The 22,802-nt window shown below is 42.8% G+C and overlaps 1 protein-coding gene across 3 annotated transcripts in view; it reads right to left on the bottom strand.

The window, feature by feature from the left end:
• Positions 1–8,716: 8,716 nt before the first annotated feature.
• LOC139454021 (zinc finger protein 62 homolog) overlaps positions 8,717–22,802 on the bottom strand; it is a 42,908-nt gene continuing 28,822 nt past the window's right edge. For 2 of the 3 annotated variants that reach the window (XM_071235502.1, XM_071235503.1), the window contains one exon: positions 11,882–17,253. In XM_071235502.1, the coding sequence (XP_071091603.1) occupies positions 13,088–17,251 (4,164 nt within the window). In that variant the 5' untranslated portion in view covers positions 17,252–17,253 and the 3' untranslated portion in view covers positions 11,882–13,087. The other variant, XR_011652431.1, reaches the window with a different exon arrangement.

The following is a 22,802-nucleotide window of genomic DNA, read 5'->3' on the forward strand; positions in this document are numbered from 1 at the left end:
TTGAGGTCGATAAAACCGTGGTCTGAAAGTGAATGGGGTTAACGCCGCAAAAGGCAACACTCAAACAGCATCACTGCAATATTCAACAGCACCACAGTGAGTGAGAAGGTGGATGGGTGAGTGAGTGAGTGAGTGAGTTTGGTTTCACGGTGCCTGTCAGTCAGCTTGGGTAGGTGAGGGAGGGGTAGGGGGGTGTCAGAAGTGATGCAGATCTTTGACTTTTACCTTTAAACATGGTGCGGACAAACCTAGAAATGTTGGATTCGAACCTACGATCACAAGCTTCTAGGACGCATAAAAGACGCAACTCTGCACAGCGAATAGTGCCTTAGACGATTAGGCCATCAGTGTCCTCAATATAATATGACGGCGGTAACACTGCAGGCGCAAAACAATATTCACTCATTCACATGGGACGTTCATTACTATCATTTCATCACATGAACCAGTTGAACTACTTGTGATGGCCTGGTGACGAATTACCACTCCGAAATAAACAATCGCCCCACATGTCTCTCCTCTTTGTTGATGATGAGGGATGTGGGCTTTAAGCGATGTGATGGAACAGGCGGAGCAGACATTGTGGATGCTCTGTCAAATGCTGCATTGACACGGACGAGCTTTCTTCTGGGTTACGGTAAGATGCGAGTGGTGACGAATGGTGGAGGGAACAAACGACATTTCTTTCGGAATGCGAGAAGACGAGTGTCACCGCTCACAACGATGATGGATTGAAAAACGCACAACACACAATTATTACAAACCATGTACATCTGCCGTCGACACGTTTACAATGCTGAGGCTGTTTTCATAAGTTCTGAATATTTAAATAGACTTTCCTTCACCTATAGCTATGCAGACTGACACGGAAATAGAATAGTAGAAAACTTAGTTTTTACGTTTGAAACGATTCGCGTTTTCTCGATACGCTGTGTATCTCGAAGGTCATAAAGGAAGCGAAGGACAAACACTCGACAATATTTGAAACTATATTACCTATGAAATAGTAAAGTGATAAATGTCCATAGGTTGACATAGGAGGGCTGGTCATAAAGTTCTAAGCCTGACTAACATTCGGGCCATAACAAAGTGAACCAGTCAATGTAGTACATTGTTTGAGTAGTTCATTGCAAGTGTATTTGGTCAGTTGAGGCCATTTGTAAATTAGTGACAGCCAGTTGAACGTGATAGGGGTCCACATGGACACAGAAATGGAAATGAACGAGTACCGCGCGGTCATCAAGTTTCTGACTTTAGAGAAAGGTTCTCAGGAAGGAAGACACAGGTCTAAGCCATGGCTTTACTGAAACAATTATTCACGAAAATTTACAGATGAATAAGATATATGCCCATTGGGTGTCGAAGTTTCCAAATTCTGATCTTAAGGAAAAAAGAACTGACATTGTCAGAGAAAATTTACAGCTTATTGAGGAGGATTTCGTCAAATTCAAAAAGAGATTAGTAACGGGTGATGAAACTTTGGTTAACCACTATGATCCCGAGTCAAAACGTAAATCCACCATTCCATTTCTCTGGCACCCAAGAAATTCAACACTTCAAGATCGGTGAAGAAAGTTATGGCCACTGTATTCTGGGATGCAAAGGGTGTGATCCTTGTTGATTGTCAAAAGACGATTAGCGGTGCCTACTATGCTGATTTGCTTCATCGCCTGAGGGACTGTATCAAAGAAAAGCGGCGAGGAATGCTGACTGTGGAGTTCTACTATTTCATGGTAATGCCTCTTCTCACACCTCTCGATTTGCAGAGGCTGCTGTGCGACAATTTGGGTTCGAAGAGCTTCCTCGCCCTCCATACTTGCTAGACCTGGCACCAAATGATTTTCAGCCCGTTTCCTAAACTGAAAGAAGACATTCGTGGAAAGCGGTAGGACGACAACGATGAACTCAAAGCTGTCTGTATTTCAGGTTGGTTTCAGAAAACTCCTCCTGACTGGAATTGATTAGCTTCACTATCGATATGAGAAGTGTATTGAAAAGCAGGGAGATGATGAGGAAAAATAAATTTGTTAGAGTTAGAACTTTTTGACCAGAGCACTCAGCGATTCTCAAAGCTGATTGGTCATATGTTATATTGTTTCCGAGAATAATAGGAAGTTGCATCGACAGTTAATGGCATGAAGGTCACTGAATCTAAATGAGACATAAATTGCGAAGTTCATCACAGGAGTGAGTTATGATACATTTCTCTGCATTTTCTTAAAATGACAGTAATTGGTATTTATATAGAACACTGACACTTTGTTTGTTGTGTTTAACGTCGCACTATTACAGCTGACAAATAATCGAGTCTGGGCCCACTTGTACAAAGCGATCTTAGCGCTCAGATCACCGTAATTCCCATACTTTAACATAGGCTTACAATAGTCGTAGCGCTAAGATCGCTTTGTGCATGTGGGCCCTGGACCTGACAATCAAGTGATTGACATGAGCGTCGATCTACGCATTTGGCATACAATTATACTACAAGACTCTCGGTATTATTACCTGGAACCCCTTATAGCACTGGAGGTCTAGTTACATTATGTATTCACAAGAGCATGCAGATGATCCTCACTATGTACTTATTATCCTTAACCCCGTGGGTTAGACTCCGGGTCAGACTAGGTCCTTAGCAGCCTGAGGCGAAGAAATGGATCGGGTGGTCACACTCGGTCACTTGGTTGACTGCGTGTCAGCGTACCCCGACGACGAGGGACGTTGGTCATAATATCAATCACTGGATTGTCTGATCCAGTCTTGCATACCCAGGATGTTCATGTCAAAACAGACCAAAATTTATTTGAGGTCACGTTAATATTGCCAGCTCGTTATCTTTATAAAACTGAATTTACACTATCTTCATAACTAGCCCCGTTCTGCAGTTTTGTCCAAACCGCATTTGTTGAATTTACTTTATATGTTACACCCAATCTTTGCAACGTGCAATGGACAATGCAGCTGATCCAGTGCACGCAATGGGCAAACAATTATCTGCTCATTGCATGCAATTGGCAATAGTTGTGAATGAAAAATAATTCTCCAAATATTTCACAATATGCTTGCTCATTTCACGCAATGGGCAGGATGCCGTTGTACAAAGTCGGTTGGTTGGTTTGTTGTTTAACGCCGCACTCAGCAGTATTCCAGCTATATTACGGCGGTCTGTAAATAATCGAGTCTGGACCAGACAATCCAGTGATTGACATCATGAGCATCGATCCACGCAATTGGGATCGATGACATGGGATCGATGACAAGTCAGCGAGCCTGACCACCCAATCCCGTTAGTCGCCTTTTACGACAAGCATAGTCACCTTTTACGGCAAGTATGGGTTGCTGAAGACCTATTCTACCCCGGAATTGTACAAAGTGATCTTAGCGCTAAGGTAATCGAAACTCCCATGCCTTAAAATAGACTTACGACAGTCGTAACGCTAAGGTTGTTTTTTTACAACGGCACCTAGGTAATTGTTCTGCCCAAAGCACGCAATCAAATACGTAGTCAACCATAATGGCATGTGAGAAATAACAATGGGCCAGAACTTAAAGGTAAGAATCGGGACCGTGTGGTAGGTTACATTTGGTGTTGCTTTGAGTCCGTAGTTGTTAAGATTTCTTATTCATATAAACAGGGCCGATAACTCATTGCACATATGCAGTCATGGTCCCGATCGTACCGCGATATCAGGGATATCAGCTTTGAATACGTTGGGGTACTGGGGGATTGAGGGATATCAGCTTGGGGTACTGGTTGGTCTCACAGGGATATCAGTTTGGGGTACTGGGGGATCTCACAGGGATATCAGCTTGGGGTACTGGGGGATCTCACAGGGATATCAGCTTGGGGTACTGGGGGATCTCACAGGGATATCAGCTTGGGGTACGGGGGGCGGATCACACAGGGATATCAGCTTGGGGTACTGGGGGATCTCACAGGGATATCAGCTTGGGGTACGGGGGGCGGATCACACAGGGATAACAGCTTGGGGTCCTGGGGGATCTCACAGGGATATCAGTTTGGGGTACTGGTTGGTCTCACAGGGATATCAGTTTGGGGTCCTGGGGGATCTCACAGGGATATCAGTTTGGGGTACTGGGGGATCTCTCAGGGATATCAGTTTGGGGTCCTGGGGGATCTCTCAGGGATATCAGTTTGGGGTACTGGGGGATCTCACAGGGATATCAGTTTGGGGTCCTGGGGGATCTCACAGGGATATCAGTTTGGGGTACTGGGGGATCTCTCAGGGATATCAGTTTGGGGTACTGGGGGATCTCACAGGGATATCAGCTTGGGGTACTGGGGGATCTCACAGGGATATCAGCTTGGAGTACTGGGGGATCTCACAGGGATATCAGCTTGGGGTACGGGAGGGTGGCGGATCACACAGGGATATCAGCTTGGGGTACTGGGGGATCTCACAGGGATATCAGTTTGGGGTACTGGGGGATCTCACAGGGATATCAGCTTGGGGTACAGGGGGATCTCTCAGGGATATCAGCTTGGGGTACTGGGGGATCTCTCAGGGATATCAGTTTGGCGTACTGGGGGATCTCACAGGGATATCAGTTTGGGGTACTGGGGGATCTCACAGGGATATCAGCTTGGGGTACTGGGGGATCTCTCAGGGATATCAGTTTGGGGTACTGGGGGATCTCACAGGGATATCAGCTTGGGGTACTGGGGGATCTCACAGGGATATCAGCTTGGAGTACTGGGGGATCTCACAGGGATATCAGCTTGGGGTACGGGGGGGGGGGGGGATGGCAGATCCCACAGGGATATCAGCCTTGGGTACAGGGGGATCTCACAGGGATATCAGCTTGGGGTACTGGGGGATCTCATAGGGATATCAGCTTGGGGTACTGGGGGATCTCACAGGGATATCAGCTTGGGGTACGGGGGGCGGATCACACAGGGATATCAGCTTGGGGTACTGGGGGATCTCACAGGGATATCAGCTTGGGGTACTGGGGGATCACACAGGGATATCAGCTTGGGGTACTGGGGGATCTCACAGGGATATCAGCTTGGGTTACTGGAGAGATTGGCCATGCTGGAATCCCCACTTGAATACACATTGCTGTGAGCATAGAATTCTGTAGACATATCCTATTTATACATGTTGGAATCTTACAAATAGTATTTAGGATATATATTCTACAGTCCTCGTCGTGTCCTTTAAAATATTGGATCATGCAGTACTTTGATAATCATGATAACACCCTGTGTTTAAAGAGCCGTGCATGTGTATTTGATCAGGGTGTGAGAAATCTCACGGTTCTAGAGTGAGGTGTGTGAGTACACATTATCTGCGTCGCCTCCCTGTGTTTGGCTCACACTTGACGAATGCGTGCATGGTGAAAACATGACACAACTGAGTGGCGTGACTGATGCCGCCTCACAGTGGAGTTATGAGTATCTTGCACACTCGGGGTATTGTTTACTAGCGAGGACAGGCGAGTCACACCAACTGACAAGTTACCAGACCCTTTAACAGATGCATAAAGAAGAGCTTCTAGATAACTCAAAGAGCGCTGTACGCACTGAGGATCACCTCTGTTCTGAAAACAGTTAGTGTAGTGTTACTTCAAACAGGTATTAACCCATTAGAACATATACACCTGGATAAACGTCTGGTGAGGTCGAATGGCTAAACGTCGCGTTCAATTCGCGTTATGCCACTCATATAGTGACGTGCTACGTTTGTGTGTGTCTGTTTGTACTTGTCAAGAATCAGGGCTAGCCCACTGAGACATCACGCTACAGTCTAACCTGGATACGCCACAAACACAGTATACCGACTCAGAGCCGGACAGTCCTCGTTTTAACCCTTTAATGCCTTCTTTTAACGTTTTTTGGTATGGCGCGGCCAAGGGATCGAATCACCGATTTTCCACTCTCTGTGTAGGCGCTCTATTTTATATGAAACACAATTGTGTAAACAAGGTAAATTCATATTGAAATAAAGAAACCGAAATGGATTACTCATTACATGTATAAGAACTGTTCTATGGCAATAGATATTTGACCACTCTTTCAAATTCTTTCTTTCTCAGACCCGTGAAGATCTGGGGGTAGAAAAGGTCCTCAGCAACCAATGCTTGCCGTAAAAGGCGACTAACGGGATCGGGTGGTCGCTTGTTTGATGTATGTCATCGATCCCAATTCCGTGGATCGATGCTCAAGATGTCAATCACTGAATTGTCTGGTCTAGACTCGATTATTTACAGACCGCCGTCATATAGCTGGAATATTGCGGAGTGCGGCGTTAAACAACCAAGAAACCAAGAAAATTCTTTCTCTGCTTCTTTGCATCATATGATACGGCCCAGTGGCCATCTGGAGGAACACATACATGATTCTTGTAGCAATTGTTTTCAGCAAGTATTGGTGTGTTCTTAGACATTTATCAACACATATATGTCGTTCGTAGATATTTCCAAATGAGGCGTGCAGTTCGGGGTATATGAAGATATAGGGGTGGTTTTGAACCATTTTCCTGGTGTTGATGTGTTGAATGATTCGAATGAACGGACCATTCCTTTCATGGAATTGATCACGAACGTTCATGTGCGTGATTGGTTACTGAAGAGGCGTAGCTGTATTCTACTTGCTCCGTGTGATGCTTGACAGCAAGGGTCGGAAGAACATGCCATGCCTTGCTGATAATGACAGATTGCGTGCCATAGGATTTGGAATGCCTGGGACGAGACGCTGGACCCCGTTTTATGTGCACAGAAACATAATAATTAGCTAAAATATGGGGGGAGTCAACAGAAAACCAGTAACGTCAGAGATCGTCCACTGTTTGAAACTGTTTTAGCGCCACTTTTAGCAATATTACAGCAATGTCATGGCGCCGCATACCAGACACTGTCTTCACACATTGTATCCATGTAAGGAATCTAACCGGCATTTGGCGTGACAAGCAAACTCTTTTAACCACTAGGCTACCCCAAACGCCCCAGAAATAGTCCACGAAGCAGACGTGTGACATCTTGAGCTACGTCAGAACAGTTTTCAAACTTTCCATTTCCTAAACTAGGAAAATATACGAGCGTAAATCGAACAGTTCGCGCCTCATAGATATTGCTTTGTGGAGTATGTGGTTTCACCACGTGTTTGATGAATACTATATCTTGAAAGACACAACATCAAAATACAGACTAAAAACTGCATATGTTCAAGGTGTCAATCAGAGTATTCGATAGGGGTGAGTAAATATGAGAAAATTTAGAAATATGAGAAACGAGTTGTTCCGAGCATGTCAACCAATTATATACACGAAAAGATAAAAAGCATGTTTGCGGAAGGCTGTCCTTCATTTGCAACTGTTAAGAATGAGTCGCTGAATAAGCGGAACAGAACAGAAGATGAAGATTTTAATAGGCTAGGGATACCAAAGTATTGCTGGATCAAGTGCATTGCACTCCCAAGGAGCACATCTTCCCGAGGCACGAGAGTTAACAGACAAAATAAGTCCAGTTTCCGCACTTGCCGAACTAGACTGGTATTATGAAGTTACATTTTGGCTGGACTAACGAGTCTATGCATAGTCCAATCAAAATCGCGCAACGTAATCGAAATCCGGTTTCTGTCGTGCAGATTTCGGTCGATTGCAGGATTTGCAAAGGATGTGCACCGCCACCTCCTTGCCAACAGATATTTTCCAAATCTTTTCATGTTTTTAATCAAGGTGCACACGTGATTTGATGCAAGACCCATTTTATCACTATACAGATCTTGATTATCGATTAGATCGTCTTGACTGGGTGCCGCCATTTTGTTTGAAGCAAATGCAAGTGATATGAGAGGTGGATTGGTAATAGCCACTAGTGGCGCTACGATCGAGCCCAGGAATACCAGCTTAGTTCGGCAAGGGTGGAAACTGGGACTTTTAGAGTCAGTTCAGTCTCTTGCCTCGGGAAGATGAAGGAGCATAGCATGTTGGTTGGCTTGTACACGGACTAAGTCCATTTCCTGATTCACAAACATGACTAAAGATCAAGGGCTTGCGGTGTTTGTTTTGTTTGTTTGTTGTGTAATGCTGTACTCAGAAATATTCCAGCTAAAAGTGTCAAAGAAATACGCATGCAAATCTAAGTTTCATGAGTCCAGAATGGATGTTCAATGATGGACCAGCTGACAAATGAACAATGATTTTGCAGGTGAACTAAAACAGTATGGTCTTTCAAAATTCTAAATGGCAAAAGGAAATTTAGGCCTGTTTGATGTTCTGAAAATCTAAAATAGTTTTACATTTGCTCAAGGGAGTTTAAAACAAGCTTTGAACAGTATTTCAGGTATATATCAGCATGTATCAGCTTAATGTGCACGGAAAGCCTTAGCGACTGCTGGTCATTGGTATTCATCACTTTGGTTAAACCAATGAGCACAGACATGGTGCAGTCAAACCAAGAAACATGTAGGTACAATGCATCCCTTATGGTACATGTGCTTCAGCACGTTGTGAAACGATTGTCATGTAGTCTTAGACATTTACCACTTTGGTTCGTGGGGTCTGCTGATGTCAAACCAAGAAACATGTAGGTACAATGCATCCCTTCTGGACAGGGGCTCATCCATGCATTCCAGCTGAGTGTGAAACAGTTGTCATGTGGTTTTCATTTCACGTTATACTGTGTGACAGGGCCACACTGATGTTCTACTAACCTTCCATCGAACACGCGAGAAAAACAAGTCGACAGAGCAGTCCAAATTGCATTGATTTAATGCCATCATCAACACCCATACATGAACAAGACACATCCACACCTGATACTCTCATTAACAAAACGTTTGAGACAATTCTCCACAAGCACAATGAGCACACACTTACTTTCATTAAAAGAGTAAATCAACATGGCCAGTTGCAGGTTCAACTTGCACTTGGGACATTAAATCTAGGGACTTATGATGAGTCACAGAATTATTTCAATCTTTTTGTGCTTACATGTAAAACAAAACAAACAAGATAATCATGAAACAAGCACTGCACTTTCTAAAAGTGGCACAGAAATCAACAATTAATAAAATTGAGAACACCAGAATTAATTTGAATATAAAATAAAAACGAAACACAAATACTGCTTGTTGGATCATTGGTACTCAATTGGGTTTATATCATTAGGCCTTTTACTGTTTATTAGTTGTTTCCAAATTAATTTTGCCCAGTATTCAATGTTGGTGGTTGGAATGTGTTCTTTAATTTCAACTTCCAAAATTATATTGCTGTTAATGAATGAAATTTAAAAAAAAAAGTTAACATGGTAAAGATACTGAAAGATAATTAATTTCTTTTGATCAAAACAAAGATTTTTGTATGCATCATTCAACATTTTTTATAAACAGTGTTGACAAAATCTCATATGTCTTTTTCATTTCATCTATGTAATTGTAAAACAGTCAGCTACCCAAAAGAAATCAAAAGTAATTTATTTTCTTTCAAATTTCGGTTGTTCCTGATTGGTTAAAAAGATAGGCAGACTTGTCCAGGGCTTCCAATTAAAACCAGCAGAGCAATCAAACTAGGGAATACGTTCACACTTCAAACAGATATAGCCACTCAAATTTCAAACAAGACACTAAGCCCATAAATCATGCACATTTTCAGTGTCGACACAAACAAACAATGCTCCACTGAAATTGTGGTGGGTTATAATCATTATGATGCACCCCTAATGGGGATTGTGTCTTGTTTGTAATAGTGGCTGTTTCCATTTATAGTGTGTACACATTCCACAGTTTGGTTACTCTCTGCTGTTTTTCATGGGTAGGTCTGTAGCCGTAGTGTCTAACCTTACCACAAATCACTGTAAATCAGAACACATAAACATATTGATAACATCTGTGCAAACACACATGATCGGTAGATGGTGACAGGATGATATCTCATAAAAACCTGATCACCATACCAGTTAGTGTGTTTCTTTCTCACTGCCATGATCAGCTTTGAAAGGCGACAGCAGTTGAAAAATTAAAAAGACAAGGAAACCTATAAGACCTGTTATACAGTGAGATGTGTGCAAAAACATTTCATAATTTTAATATTGACCTCAAAATTAAGAGTATGAACATTATGCATGTTACTAAACTCACAGCATCGTTTTTGTGCCCTACTCATAATGCAACAGTTGCTGGAACAGCGTTGAGAGCTTAAAAGACATTAAAAACAGAGTGAGTGTATGGTTTTACACTGTTTTTAGCATTATTCCAGCAATATCACATCAGGGAACATCAGAAATGGTCTTCACACGTTGTACCCATTTGGGGAATCAAAACCAAGTCTTAATTTCTTAATACACACATGGATGGCAAGTCTTTAAACTGCCACATCTACAATGAATGACCTGGGCCTTATGCCACAAAGTGTCCTTAGCACTATAGCTGATGTTGGGAGTACACCACAGTATGGGAGTTACCACTGTCTTTGTGGAAACCTGTCCTGCAGGGATTTATCTAGACCAGCTCACAGGCCAAATAGACTAACATCTAGTCTCTGAAATCTTATATTACTCAATATTCTTCTTGACTCTAAAACTAAAAAATAATTCCCTATGCTGATCAAGCTTGAGCTGGCTAGACTTGCTTTTGTATACATTTCTAGATATAAATTTTTCATAAAATAAAAAATATATATATATATTCATATATTCCATGGTCATGGTGCAGGACTAACAGGCCTATATTTAGCCCCAAGTCTGCAGCAAATGTCAGTTAAGTTTCCCCAACTTCATATAATGGTTATTACTAATGTTATGGCTTTGTGGAGTAGTCCACTAATACAAGTAACAGGACTAATAACCAAAGTCCAAGAGATGGTAATGTTTATTATATGATTGCATTGAATTCAATGTTGAAGTACCTCTGAATTAAAGAAAATAAAAACAAAATTTTGAACACACTAAAATGTTTCCTAATTTGCATTCTGAGAGCACTTAGTTTGAAATCCTAGACAAATCCATTCTGTGTGCCCAGTACAGTATAACTCTGTCACCAGGTAGTCCCATCAACGTTCATCCACCAAACATCACTGTCTGGGCAAATATAATAAACTACCTGCCCTACCTTAGGATCCTAATCGCTGGTATGCTGTTCTGATATATCGAAATGAGCTTTTCACTCTGGTTATAAAAAAAGAAATGACTGTGACGCAGGAAGGCAAAACTTCAAGTTTATCATATATGTTTATAAGAAATTCATACAAAAATAATTCAACAATATCAGAGTAGAAATTTGAGCCTAATTCATATTGTATTCTGAAACATATCAGTTCTTTTTAAGTAGAACACTCAATCTCATTAAAATCAGATGTTAGTGAAAGTTACCGCGGTAGCAAGTACTAAGACCTGCCTTTATTGTGATTGAAGATAACTACCACAGAAGATTTACATATATCAAGACATTCATTGGAGCCAATTACTAATAAATAAGTCTGGGTAAAATAATTCCAGTAACAAATTCTAAGACCCTACCAATAAGTATTTTTGTTCTTAGATGAGCCAGGCATGAATTTAATGCTGTATGAAGCTTTTTTGGAACATCACTTTGTTTATATTGCATTTTTTCGTATATATATTTTGTCTCAAGAATTAGCTTCAATCCTGGGACAATTCACCTTCATATGTGATTATAAACTGACAATAAAAAAATAAAAACATAGCACCGATCAGGTCCTGAAACATTGATTTGAAACTTTATGCTATATATGAAATAATTTAAACAAAATTATTATATATTAATATTACCGATAAAATCAAATTGAAAACAGAAATACAAAAAAATAATGGATGGCATCTCTGTGACCCATCTCCCTCACTCAATACATGTTTTGTGTACTGGAGAGGATAACCTTGACCTGGAGAGATTAACCTTGACCCAGAGAGATTAACCTTGACCCAGAGAGATTAACCTTGACCCAGAGGTCTAGATTAACCTTGACCCAGAGAGATTAATTTTGACCTTTGACATCTGTGATATGGACACAGAAGCAAAATGCCAACAAAAATATTCCGGAATCCCTTGCTGTTTAACAATGACTACAATAAATAAACTTAAAACGGAAGCATTTCTTTCATCTGAGCAGGCACTTCATGTGCCCTTTACAGTGATTCAGCTTAACTATGCATAAACATAAACTCACCATAAAATTGGATTTCCAATCTTTCATGAAAACAGTAATGAATGAATAAATAGGGTTAACAATGGCTTGATGTCTCAACACCAGGCCTAACTAGTGGTGCAAAAGTTCATCAAGGTGAAATGGGATTTGATGTTGCGTTCCAAGATTGTTGCACTAATATAACGATGTGCATGCACATGTGTGTGTGTGTTTGTGTGTGTGTGTGTGTGTGGCTGCTTGTATTAGTCTGGACTAATGCTGATTTTATATTGCTAGCCCACCTGCTGCAGTATAACATGAATACCCCACTCAGACACAGCATACTGACTCCGAGATGACCAATCCTTGTTTTAGCCCCCCGTGCCAAGCACCACTTTGTGAAACAACAAGTACCACCTTTTCATCTCCTATGGGATGATGTGGCCGGGAATTGAACCCCAGCCCTTCCACTAGACCACGGATGCCCGTCTTCATTCCTTTCAATGATTTAACATGACACTGAAGTACTGAGATTGTATGTATCATAGTGTGTATCCCCAAGATATGTATCATGTCTTGGTCATGTGTATCATTACAGCCCTAGAGTGTGTGAGTGAGTGAAAGAATAAGTGAGTGAGTGAAAGAATCAGTGAGTGGGTGAGTATGGTTTTATGCTGCTTTTAGCAATATTCCAGCAATATAACGGCAGGGGACACCAGAAATGGGCTTCACACATTGTACCCATGTCGGGAATCAAACCCGGGTCCTCGGCGTGACGGGCAAACACTATAACCACTAGGTTACCCGACTGCCCCAATGAGTGAATGAATTAATGAGTGCATGTGTGAGTGAGTGAGTGAGAGAGTATAGGTTTACAGCACTTTTCAGCAACACCAGAAATGGGCTTCACACATTGTACCCATTGGGGATCGAAACCCTGGCATTCAGCATCACAAGTGAACGCTTTAACCATCATTGTTTCAGCCTTAGAAGTCACTGGAGACTACCACCACGTTGGCAACGGATCCCTCGTGGTAGCTGGTGGAGCTGCTGTTGATTCCGCCATGAGCCACATTCACGAGAAAACAGTTCTCTGAAGTCGACACTGGCTGAGCGTAGAGGTTACTTGGGTCAGAGGTCAAGGCAGTGATAGCATTTGTGGCATCACTTGCCTGGAACCAATGATTCCTATTGCTTCCGGTGTCATTTGACCAATAAGATTCAATGTTGCAAATTGGCTGACGGGGAACATGATTGGCTGCCTCGGAGATAACTGCAGCTGCACCTTGAATGTCTGCATTCTGATTGGTTAATCTAACATTTTTGATGCTTTGCATGATTGCATTTCTTTGTGGTTTTGGTTGTCTCTCTTTGACATGGACTATCTTGGTTCCTTCTTGTGGTTGGGAGGGATCGTCCCCTCTGACATACAGTCCAGAAAAGACAGACAGTGAGTCTAGTTTCTCACCAGTCACCTCATCAGGGTGACTAGTCAGAAGGTGGTCACGGAACTCTTTGCCTGTGTTCGTCCCAAACTCACAAAATTTACACGGGTATATTTTCAGTCCTTGATGTTTCTTTGTTTTGGCAATATGTTTCCTAACATTTTCATGTGTATTGCATGTATAAGGGCAATAAGGGCACTTGAAGGGTTTTGAACCTATATGAATACGCATATGTCTGCGTAAGTGGGTGCTACATCCGGCCTTATATGTACAGTACATACAATGGTGGTCACGGATACCAGAATGAGTTTTTACATGGCGCTGGAGACGGTTTTTAGTGGTAGCACCAAAACCACAAATATCACAAAGGAACTTTTTCTCTTTGGTGTGTGTAAGCATATGCATCTTGAGCTCATGTCGCATCACAAATGTCCAGGTACATCCATCAATGGGGCATTTATGTTTGCGCTCACCGTGACGCTTCATGTGTGCTTCCACCTGTTTCTTTAATGTGAAGACCATTCCACAGACATCACAGATGCACTTACTACCCTCCTTTTCACTTGAATGCTGTTCCATGTGGTTCCGGTAGGTTTCTAATTTCTTAAACTCACGCCCACAAATATTACATGTGTTCTCAGTAAGACCCATGTGCATCATTAGATGTCGACGGAGGGAGAGCTTAGCTACGAAAGACTTTTCACAGAACCGGCATGTGTAGGGTTTTTCGCCTGTATGAAGCCTTAGATGCTCCACAAGATGATCTTTCTTTAAGAATTTGCCACACTCAGGACAAGACAGAGAGGTGTTTTTGGGCAAGTCTTCCAAGAGCTGCAGATGATCCCCATACAGCTTTGTAACCTTGTCATTGCCCTTAGTGATCTCGTGCAGTGAAGCCTCATTGTTGAGGTGGTTGTGCTGGTACTCATAATGGAAATTTCTCCACCTTTCATCCACAAACTTCATGTCACAGATGCTGCACTTGTAGAACAGGTCCGATGCAGTTTCCGTGCTCCTCTCCATCTGTTCCTGGTGATAACGGCCCGAGCAGTGGATGCGATACGCCTTCAGAGACAGGAAGGTGCTGCTGCACATCTCACAGTAGTGCACCTCGTTAGGGTGAACCTCATCACAGTGTGGTCGGAGGTCGGAATACAGGCCACATGCAAAGTCACAATGTTCGCATTTGAACACTTTTTTCTTCTTTCGCTTCCTCAAGATAATCTTCTTGTTTGTGTGAATGCTTTCTTCTTTTTCTTTTGACTCAAATCCAAAGTCACATTCTTTCTTTTCATCAGTTTCTGGAAAAGCTTCGTCCTCCTTATCAAATATCACCATGGCATCATCTTCGTTCTCATCCTCCTCCTCACTCGATGCTTCATCTGCAATCTTGACCCCCTCTTCAGTCCTGATCCCATCATGTTCCAGTTCCTGTGTCCCAACGAGGTCCTTCTCCTCCTCCTCCTCCTGCTTCACATTTATCCCTTCGGACAGCTTTCCTCTCAAGGCCTGGTCCAACACCTCCAGTGCAGCATTTTGCTTCAACTTATTTTCATGCCTCCGCGATTTAACATGGCTACTTAAAGCTCCCAGAACAGCAAATGATTTTCCACATGGATCACACTTAAATGGCCTTTCTTTGGTATGGTTCCTTCTGATATGTACAATGAGTGCTGATGGAGACACACAAATCTTACCACAGTCCGGGCATTCTGGATGATGGCCCCCCTTCACACGAATAAATGGCTTTGTGAACTGTCTCTGTGGGTGGCGATAGGCGATATGGCGACTCATACGTTTTCTGTTATTCATTACGACACCACAGTATTTACATTTAATCTCACAGATATATTCTTTGATGATACACAAGTTTGGACACTTCTTCATTTCAACTCTATGCTCCATGCCCTTGACGTGATCATTCAGGGACTTGCAATCATTGGCCATGAACTTGCACACAACACAAACAAGCTGCCCAACAGCCTTGGAGCAGCTGGACACATGCTCTGCACTGTCAACATGGTTAAAGAAGTCACACTCCCGATTGAAAAAGAAACAGCAGAGTTTACACTGATAAGGACTCAGTCTCAGCACCAGCTGATGGTACTTCTGAAGCATGTTCACTGCCTCAGGATGCTTCATGGCACGATTTCTATGAAAATTTGTTACAAGATGTTTTGCAATTTCATATCTTCTGTGGAATTTCTTATCACAAACAGTACACACATGCACTTGTTTTTTAGGACTCACCCCTTGACCATCACTCTCGCTCTTACTCTTTCCTGTCTTCTCTTGTTGCTCTTCATCCATCTTCTTTGATTTCTCACTATCTTTCGCAGTAACTGTATCCTTGTGTGTTTTGGACCCGAAATGATTGGAATAGAGAAATCTATTATTGAAAGTCATATCACAAACCTTACACTCATAGTTCCTTGTGTCTATTTGTTTGCCTATGGATGATGGGGCCTGTTTCCCTTTGGATGCATGACCTTGCTCTACTTTGGATGCATGACCTTGCTCTACTTTGGATGCAGGTCCGTGCTTCCCGTGTGTCATCCCTGGTTTCCACTTCCCGCCATGTCGGATTGGCCCTGCTCCAAGTCTCCATTTCATCTTTTTACCCTGAGGCTTGTAGTGAGGACCTTCGCCTGGCTTCCACTTTCCTCCTGTGTGGGAGTTGGGCGGGTTGTCAAAGTCATCATCCGAATACACATCAAAGTTACAATCTAAATCATCATCAGAAGGCAAGTCTACGATATCCTCATCAGAACTGAAGTCGAGATTACTCAGGATTTTCGAGATTGGAAGATCAATGTCTGCATGATCTTCATCATCAAATCCTTTTGAGTGATGATTCAAAGAATCTCTGCCAAATCCGCTGGGTGACTTTTGTTCCCGAGCTCCTTTACTCTGCAGCTCCAGGGACTGGAAGAAGTCTTCACAATGCCCCGAAGTGGTTGTGGGCATTACAGAGTTGGGATCAACAGCTCCTCCCGTAATTGGGCTAAGATTTGCGTTGATGAAGCGTGAAAGAGGTGAATGCACCTCAACAGATAATGTGTTATGCGAGTTCTGGTTTGTGTCTGGGGCACTGAAAGACAGACTGGGTGATGCTGAAACGTTCTGCTGGGAGATGGATGGTAAGGCAGACTGCAATGGCTCTGAAGCTATTGCTGGTGGGAGTGGATCAGCTGTCAGAGATGAGGATAATGTTGATGGCATGGTATTAAGCTGTGAACTGGGGGCATGGAAGAGACGATTGGGTTGACTGCTTGGGGGTGTAATACCTTGACATGAGTAATGACTAGATTCTGAGACAGATGTGGGAAGAGTTGTTGCAGCAGTGGTAGAGGTGAAGGTTGGGCCACTTAAAGTCTGCATGGGCTGAGAATAGGTGTCTGGGTGGGATTGGGGGAACAGGAGTTGGGACGAGAACTCCTTGTCTGTCCTCTGTCCCAGTCCTGATAACATGGAGGATGGATTGACAACATTCTGGTCTGTGCTCATCAGCTGGAGATGACTGCTGGAGGTGATCTGTGCCTGGTATGTGTTGTCAGGTGCAACAGGATGAGGCGTATCCGGCTGGATATCTGTCTGCTTCTTTCCATGGCACTGGTTCTTTTTGTGGACAATGTAGTTGATGAGGCCAACAATGGTCTGGTTGCAGACCAGGCACAAATGGGTGTCGAACATGTCATCCTCCATTCCTGAAACCACAAAAACAAACATTAGTTACAAAAAAAAAAGTTACATTAGGTTTGTCCATACATCAATGAAATCATAAAACTTAACATATGTAAATGTGAAACATGTATTACATGCCACCATCAAGGCTGATGCAATTGCTACATGCTTTTTTCTGAAACAGTGCTCTCTACCAATACCTCATTTTAACAGTAGAGTGAGTTAATGCAGTTTTATGTCACGGTTTGTTTGTTTGTTGTTTAACACCGCACTGAGCAATATTCCAGCTATATGATTGTGGTCTATAATAATCAAATCTGGACCAGACAATCAAGTGATTGACATCATGAGCATCAATCTACGTAATTTGGATACAATGACATGCATCAACCAAGTCAGCGAGCCTGACCACCAGATCCTGTTAGTCACCTCTTACAACAAGTATGGGTTGTTGAAGACCTTTTCTAACCCAGATCTTCACTGGTCTTATGTCATGGTAAAAAATATTCCAGCTATATTAGGCCAGACTGGAAAAGACCGGAAAACCAGTGGTTTGAAAGTATGAGCAAAGATCGATGCGATGATACAATCTTGCACACTCAACAAGGCCACACATTGTAACTACTGAAACCTCACTTCAGTCAGCAAGTATAGAACACTAGTGAATTATTCCCACAGGGATCACACCAGTAAATATTCCAATTGTATCAGGACATGAAGGCGTCATACAGATAACATCCTGACATGGGGGGTAACCTACAGGGACATGTTCACAAGGCATCCAATCTTGCATCGCAAGGGCAGTGGCTGGACTTATATCTCAGGACTACACAACAAACATCTATTCAGCTCCTGGAGTCTTTAAAGAACAGACCTACAAGCTCAAGTCAGGAAACTGTCCAGTTTGTTAGTTTTATTGCTTTTAAACTTAACAAACAAAAGCAAATCTTTCACAGACTTTCCTACATGTATTTTATTCCAGATAGGAACAAACAATAGCTATTGACAACTTGATCTATTAACTATATCTGTTCCTCACAATATGTTTGTGCGTAAATAACAACTTTTGGGCAATTGCCAAATTGGTGAAACATGGATATGGTACTGACGAATCTGAAACAAAAATCAGGGGGAATCTTCAAACCCATATTCTTGCATCCTAACTCTGTACAGCAAATTCCGTTTCCTCAGTGAGTGAGTGAGTTTGGTTTTACTCCGCTTTTAGCAATATTCCAGTAATATCACGGCAGGGGACACCAGAAATTGGCTTCACACATTGTACCCATGTCGGTAATTGAACCCAGGTCTTCGTCATGACAAGCAAACGCCTTAACCACTAGGCTACCCGACCGCTGCTGGAGTGGCTTAGAAGACTCGGCCACCCATATCCACATGTCAAAAAAAGATATAATCACTTCTGTAAACACTGATCATGATGTACAGAATGTCGTTGTGTTTTACAACATCTTATTCATAGCAAGTATTATCAGTGCCACCTACACTACAATGCAATGCAATGCAACAACAATCCCCAGCTGAAATGCACACAGAATATGAAATGTGGTTTGTACACTGAAATCAGATGTTCGTATCTGAGAAACTAGCATGAAAAGAGTATAAATAAAATTATTAAAAGCTTGACAGGGAAATGTTTTCAATCTGTACCAATTTCTTAACCATCCAATGTCCAAATATTTTGAGTGATTTGTGAAACAAAAAGTACTGATACTGAATTAAATGTTTTATGTATCATATCACTGAGATTAATATCACAGTTCACTGGTGAATGGTTTCAGCTTCACCAGCAATATTCTTTCACCAAAAGCTGAATACCAAATCAATATTGGTCAATATTGAACATATGGGGTTAAGATAGTGAAAAAGAGTTTTCCCAATGTAAACATTTAATTTTGACAAAAACAAACGGTTAGAAAATAAGGAAAACATTTCCATTGGTGTGGTGTGGTGTGGTGTGGTGTGGTGTGGTGTCAGGATTAAAGCAATGTAGTATTAATGCAGCCAATCCAGGCAAGCCAGTGATCGATAGCAATCAACAACATTGGGGCACAGTGACAAACTGTTACCACCCAATCCTCATAGAATGTCTCAACAGGCATGGGAAACTGGGGACTTATTCTGTCCCCAAATCCCCATGGGGTTCCTTAGTTTTGAAGGCTCTTAAGCCCAGTATGGAACCAGTTCTGATCCAGAGCTCCCACAGGGGCACCAGGCTGAAAATGAAAAGGTTGCCACTGGCCACATGAAAAAACACAGTTTGGAACGTGCTTTTTTGTTACAGAGTATCTTTACACAAAACCTGAGACAAAAATATTTCTGAAACAAATTTCAGTTATGTCCATATGTAAAGAGTGGATGCCTGCCTGGACAGTGCTCTGGCCATGAATATATTGATTGCTAGTAGCTTTCATCTATACATGTGCTCCATGGGGCCTGATTTTAGTCTGTGTCACCATCTATACAAGCAAGATGGATGGCATGGCACTCATCAGGGTCAGGTTTCAACTGGGTCCTATTTTAGGACAATGACAATGACAATGACTGTCAAAGAGTCATGAGGAATTGCAAAGAGAATTGGTAATAAAAATGAAGAATGTCTTATCAAAGAATGGAATAATAATGTTAATGTTAATGTCCAGAGACTTTTGTCTGAAGCCAAGTCCCTGAAGGAATGAAGATATATTGTTCTGTTAAGGAAATCGCCAATTATTATGTGTATGTTGGGTAATGTAGGCCAAATCCTTCCAGTTTTGAGACAAGAGTGGCAACTGATCTCTCCAACCCAAACTCGACAACCCTCCTGTGTGGGAGACCAAAGAGCAACTGATCACTGCCATTCCAACCCACATGACACACTTCCTGTGTGGCGACTAAAAAGAAACTGATCTCTTCAACCCACATGACACACTTCCTGTGTGGCGACTAAAAAGAAACTGATCTCTCCAACCCACCTGACATACTACCTGTGTGGCGACTAAAAAGAAACTGATCTCTCCAACCCACCTGACACACTTCCTGTGTGGAGACTAACAAGAAACTGATCTCTCCAACCCACCTGACACACTTCCTATGTGGCGACTAACAAGAAACTGATCTCTCCAACCCACCTGACACACTTCCTATGTGGCGACTAACAAGAAACTGATCTCTCTAACCCACATGACATACTACCTGTGTGGCGACTAACAAGAAACTGATCTCTCCAACCCACCTGACACACTTCCTGTGTGGAGACTAACAAGAAACTGATCTCTCCAACCCACCTGACACACTTCCTATGTGGCGACTAACAAGAAACTGATCTCTCCAACCCACCTGACACACTTCCTATGTGGCGACTAACAAGAAACTGATCTCTCTAACCCACATGACATACTACCTGTGTGGCGACTAACAAGAAACTGATCTCTCCAACCCACATGACACACTTCCTGTGTGGCGACTATCAAGAAACTGATCTCTCCAACCCACATGACATACTACCTGTGTGGCGACTAACAAGAAACTGATCTCTCCAACCCACATGACACACTTCCTGTGTGGTGACTAACAAGAAACTGATCTCTCCAACCCACATGACATACTACCTGTGTGGCGACTAACAAGAAACTGATCTCTCCAACCCACATGACACACTTCCTGTGTGGCGACTAACAAGAAACTGATCTCTCCAACCCACCTGACACACTTCCTGTGTGGCGACTATCAAGAAACTGATCTCTCCAACCCACCTGACATACTACCTGTGTGGCGACTAACAAGAAACTGATCTCTTCAACCCACATGACATACTACCTGTGTGGCGACTAACAAGAAACTGATCTCTCCAACCCACATGACACACTTCCTGTGTGGCGACTATCAAGAAACTGATCTCTCCAACCCACCTGACATACTACCTGTGTGGCGACTAACAAGAAACTGATCTCTTCAACCCACATGACATACTACCTGTGTGGCGACTAACAAGAAACTGATCTCTCCAACCCACCTGACACACTTCCTGTGTGGCGACTAACAAGAAACTGATCTCTTCAACCCACATGACACACTTCCTGTGTGGTGACTAACAAGAAACTGATCTCTCCAACCCACATGACATACTACCTGTGTGGCGACTAACAAGAAACTGATCTCTCCAACCCACATGACATACTTCCTGTGTGGCGACTAACAAGAAACTGATCTCTCCAACCCACATGACACACTTCCTGTGTGGCGACTAACAAGAAACTGATCTCTCCAACCCACATGACATACTACCTGTGTGGCGACTAACAAGAAACTGATCTCTCCAACCCACCTGACATACTTCCTGTGTGGCGACTAACAAGAAACTGATCTCTCCAACCCACATGACACACTTCCTGTGTGGCGACTAACAAGAAACTGATCTCTCCAACCCACATGACATACTACCTGTGTGGCGACTAACAAGAAACTGATCTCTCCAACCCACATGACATACTACCTGTGTGGCGACTAACAAGAAACTGATCTCTTCAACCCACATGACATACTACCTGTGTGGCGACTAACAAGAAACTGATCTCTCCAACCCACATGACACACTTCCTGTGTGGCGACTAAAAAGAAACTGATCTCTCCAACCCACCTGACACACTTCCTGTGTGGTGACTAACAAGAAACTGATCTCTCCAACCCACATGACATACTACCTGTGTGGCGACTAACAAGAAACTGATCTCTCCAACCCACCTGACACACTTCCTGTGTGGTGACTAACAAGAAACTGATCTCTCCAACCCACATGACATACTACCTGTGTGGTGACTAACAAGAAACTGATCTCTCCAACCCACATGACACACTTCCTGTGTGGCGACTATCAAGAAACTGATCTCTCCAACCCACATGACATACTACCTGTGTGGCGACTAACAAGAAACTGATCTCTCCAATCCACATGACACACTTCCTGTGTGGCGACTATCAAGAAACTGATCTCTCCAACCCACATGACACACTTCCTGTGTGGCGACTATCAAGAAACTGATCTCTCCAACCCACCTGACATACTACCTGTGTGGCGACTAACAAGAAACTGATCTCTTCAACCCACATGACATACTACCTGTGTGGCGACTAACAAGAAACTGATCTCTCCAACCCACATGACACACTTCCTGTGTGGCGACTAACAAGAAACTGATCTCTCCAACCCACATGACACACTTCCTGTGTGGCGACTATCAAGAAACTGATCTCTCCAACCCACATGACACACTTCCTGTGTGGTGACTAACAAGAAACTGATCTCTCCAACCCACATGACATACTACCTGTGTGGCGACTATCAAGAAACTGATCTCTCCAACCCACATGACACACTTCCTGTGTGGCGACTAACAAGAAACTGATCTCTCCAACCCACATGACACACTTCCTGTGTGGCGACTAACAAGAAACTGATCTCTCCAACCCACATGACACACTTCCTGTGTGGCGACTATCAAGAAACTGATCTCTCCAACCCACATGACACACTTCCTGTGTGGCGACTAAAAAGAAACTGATCTCTCCAACCCACCTG

This window comes from Haliotis cracherodii, unplaced genomic scaffold (genome assembly GCF_022045235.1).
Source record: "Haliotis cracherodii isolate W230 unplaced genomic scaffold, xgHalCrac1.p SCAF_10, whole genome shotgun sequence".
NCBI lineage: Eukaryota > Metazoa > Mollusca > Gastropoda > Lepetellida > Haliotidae > Haliotis > Haliotis cracherodii.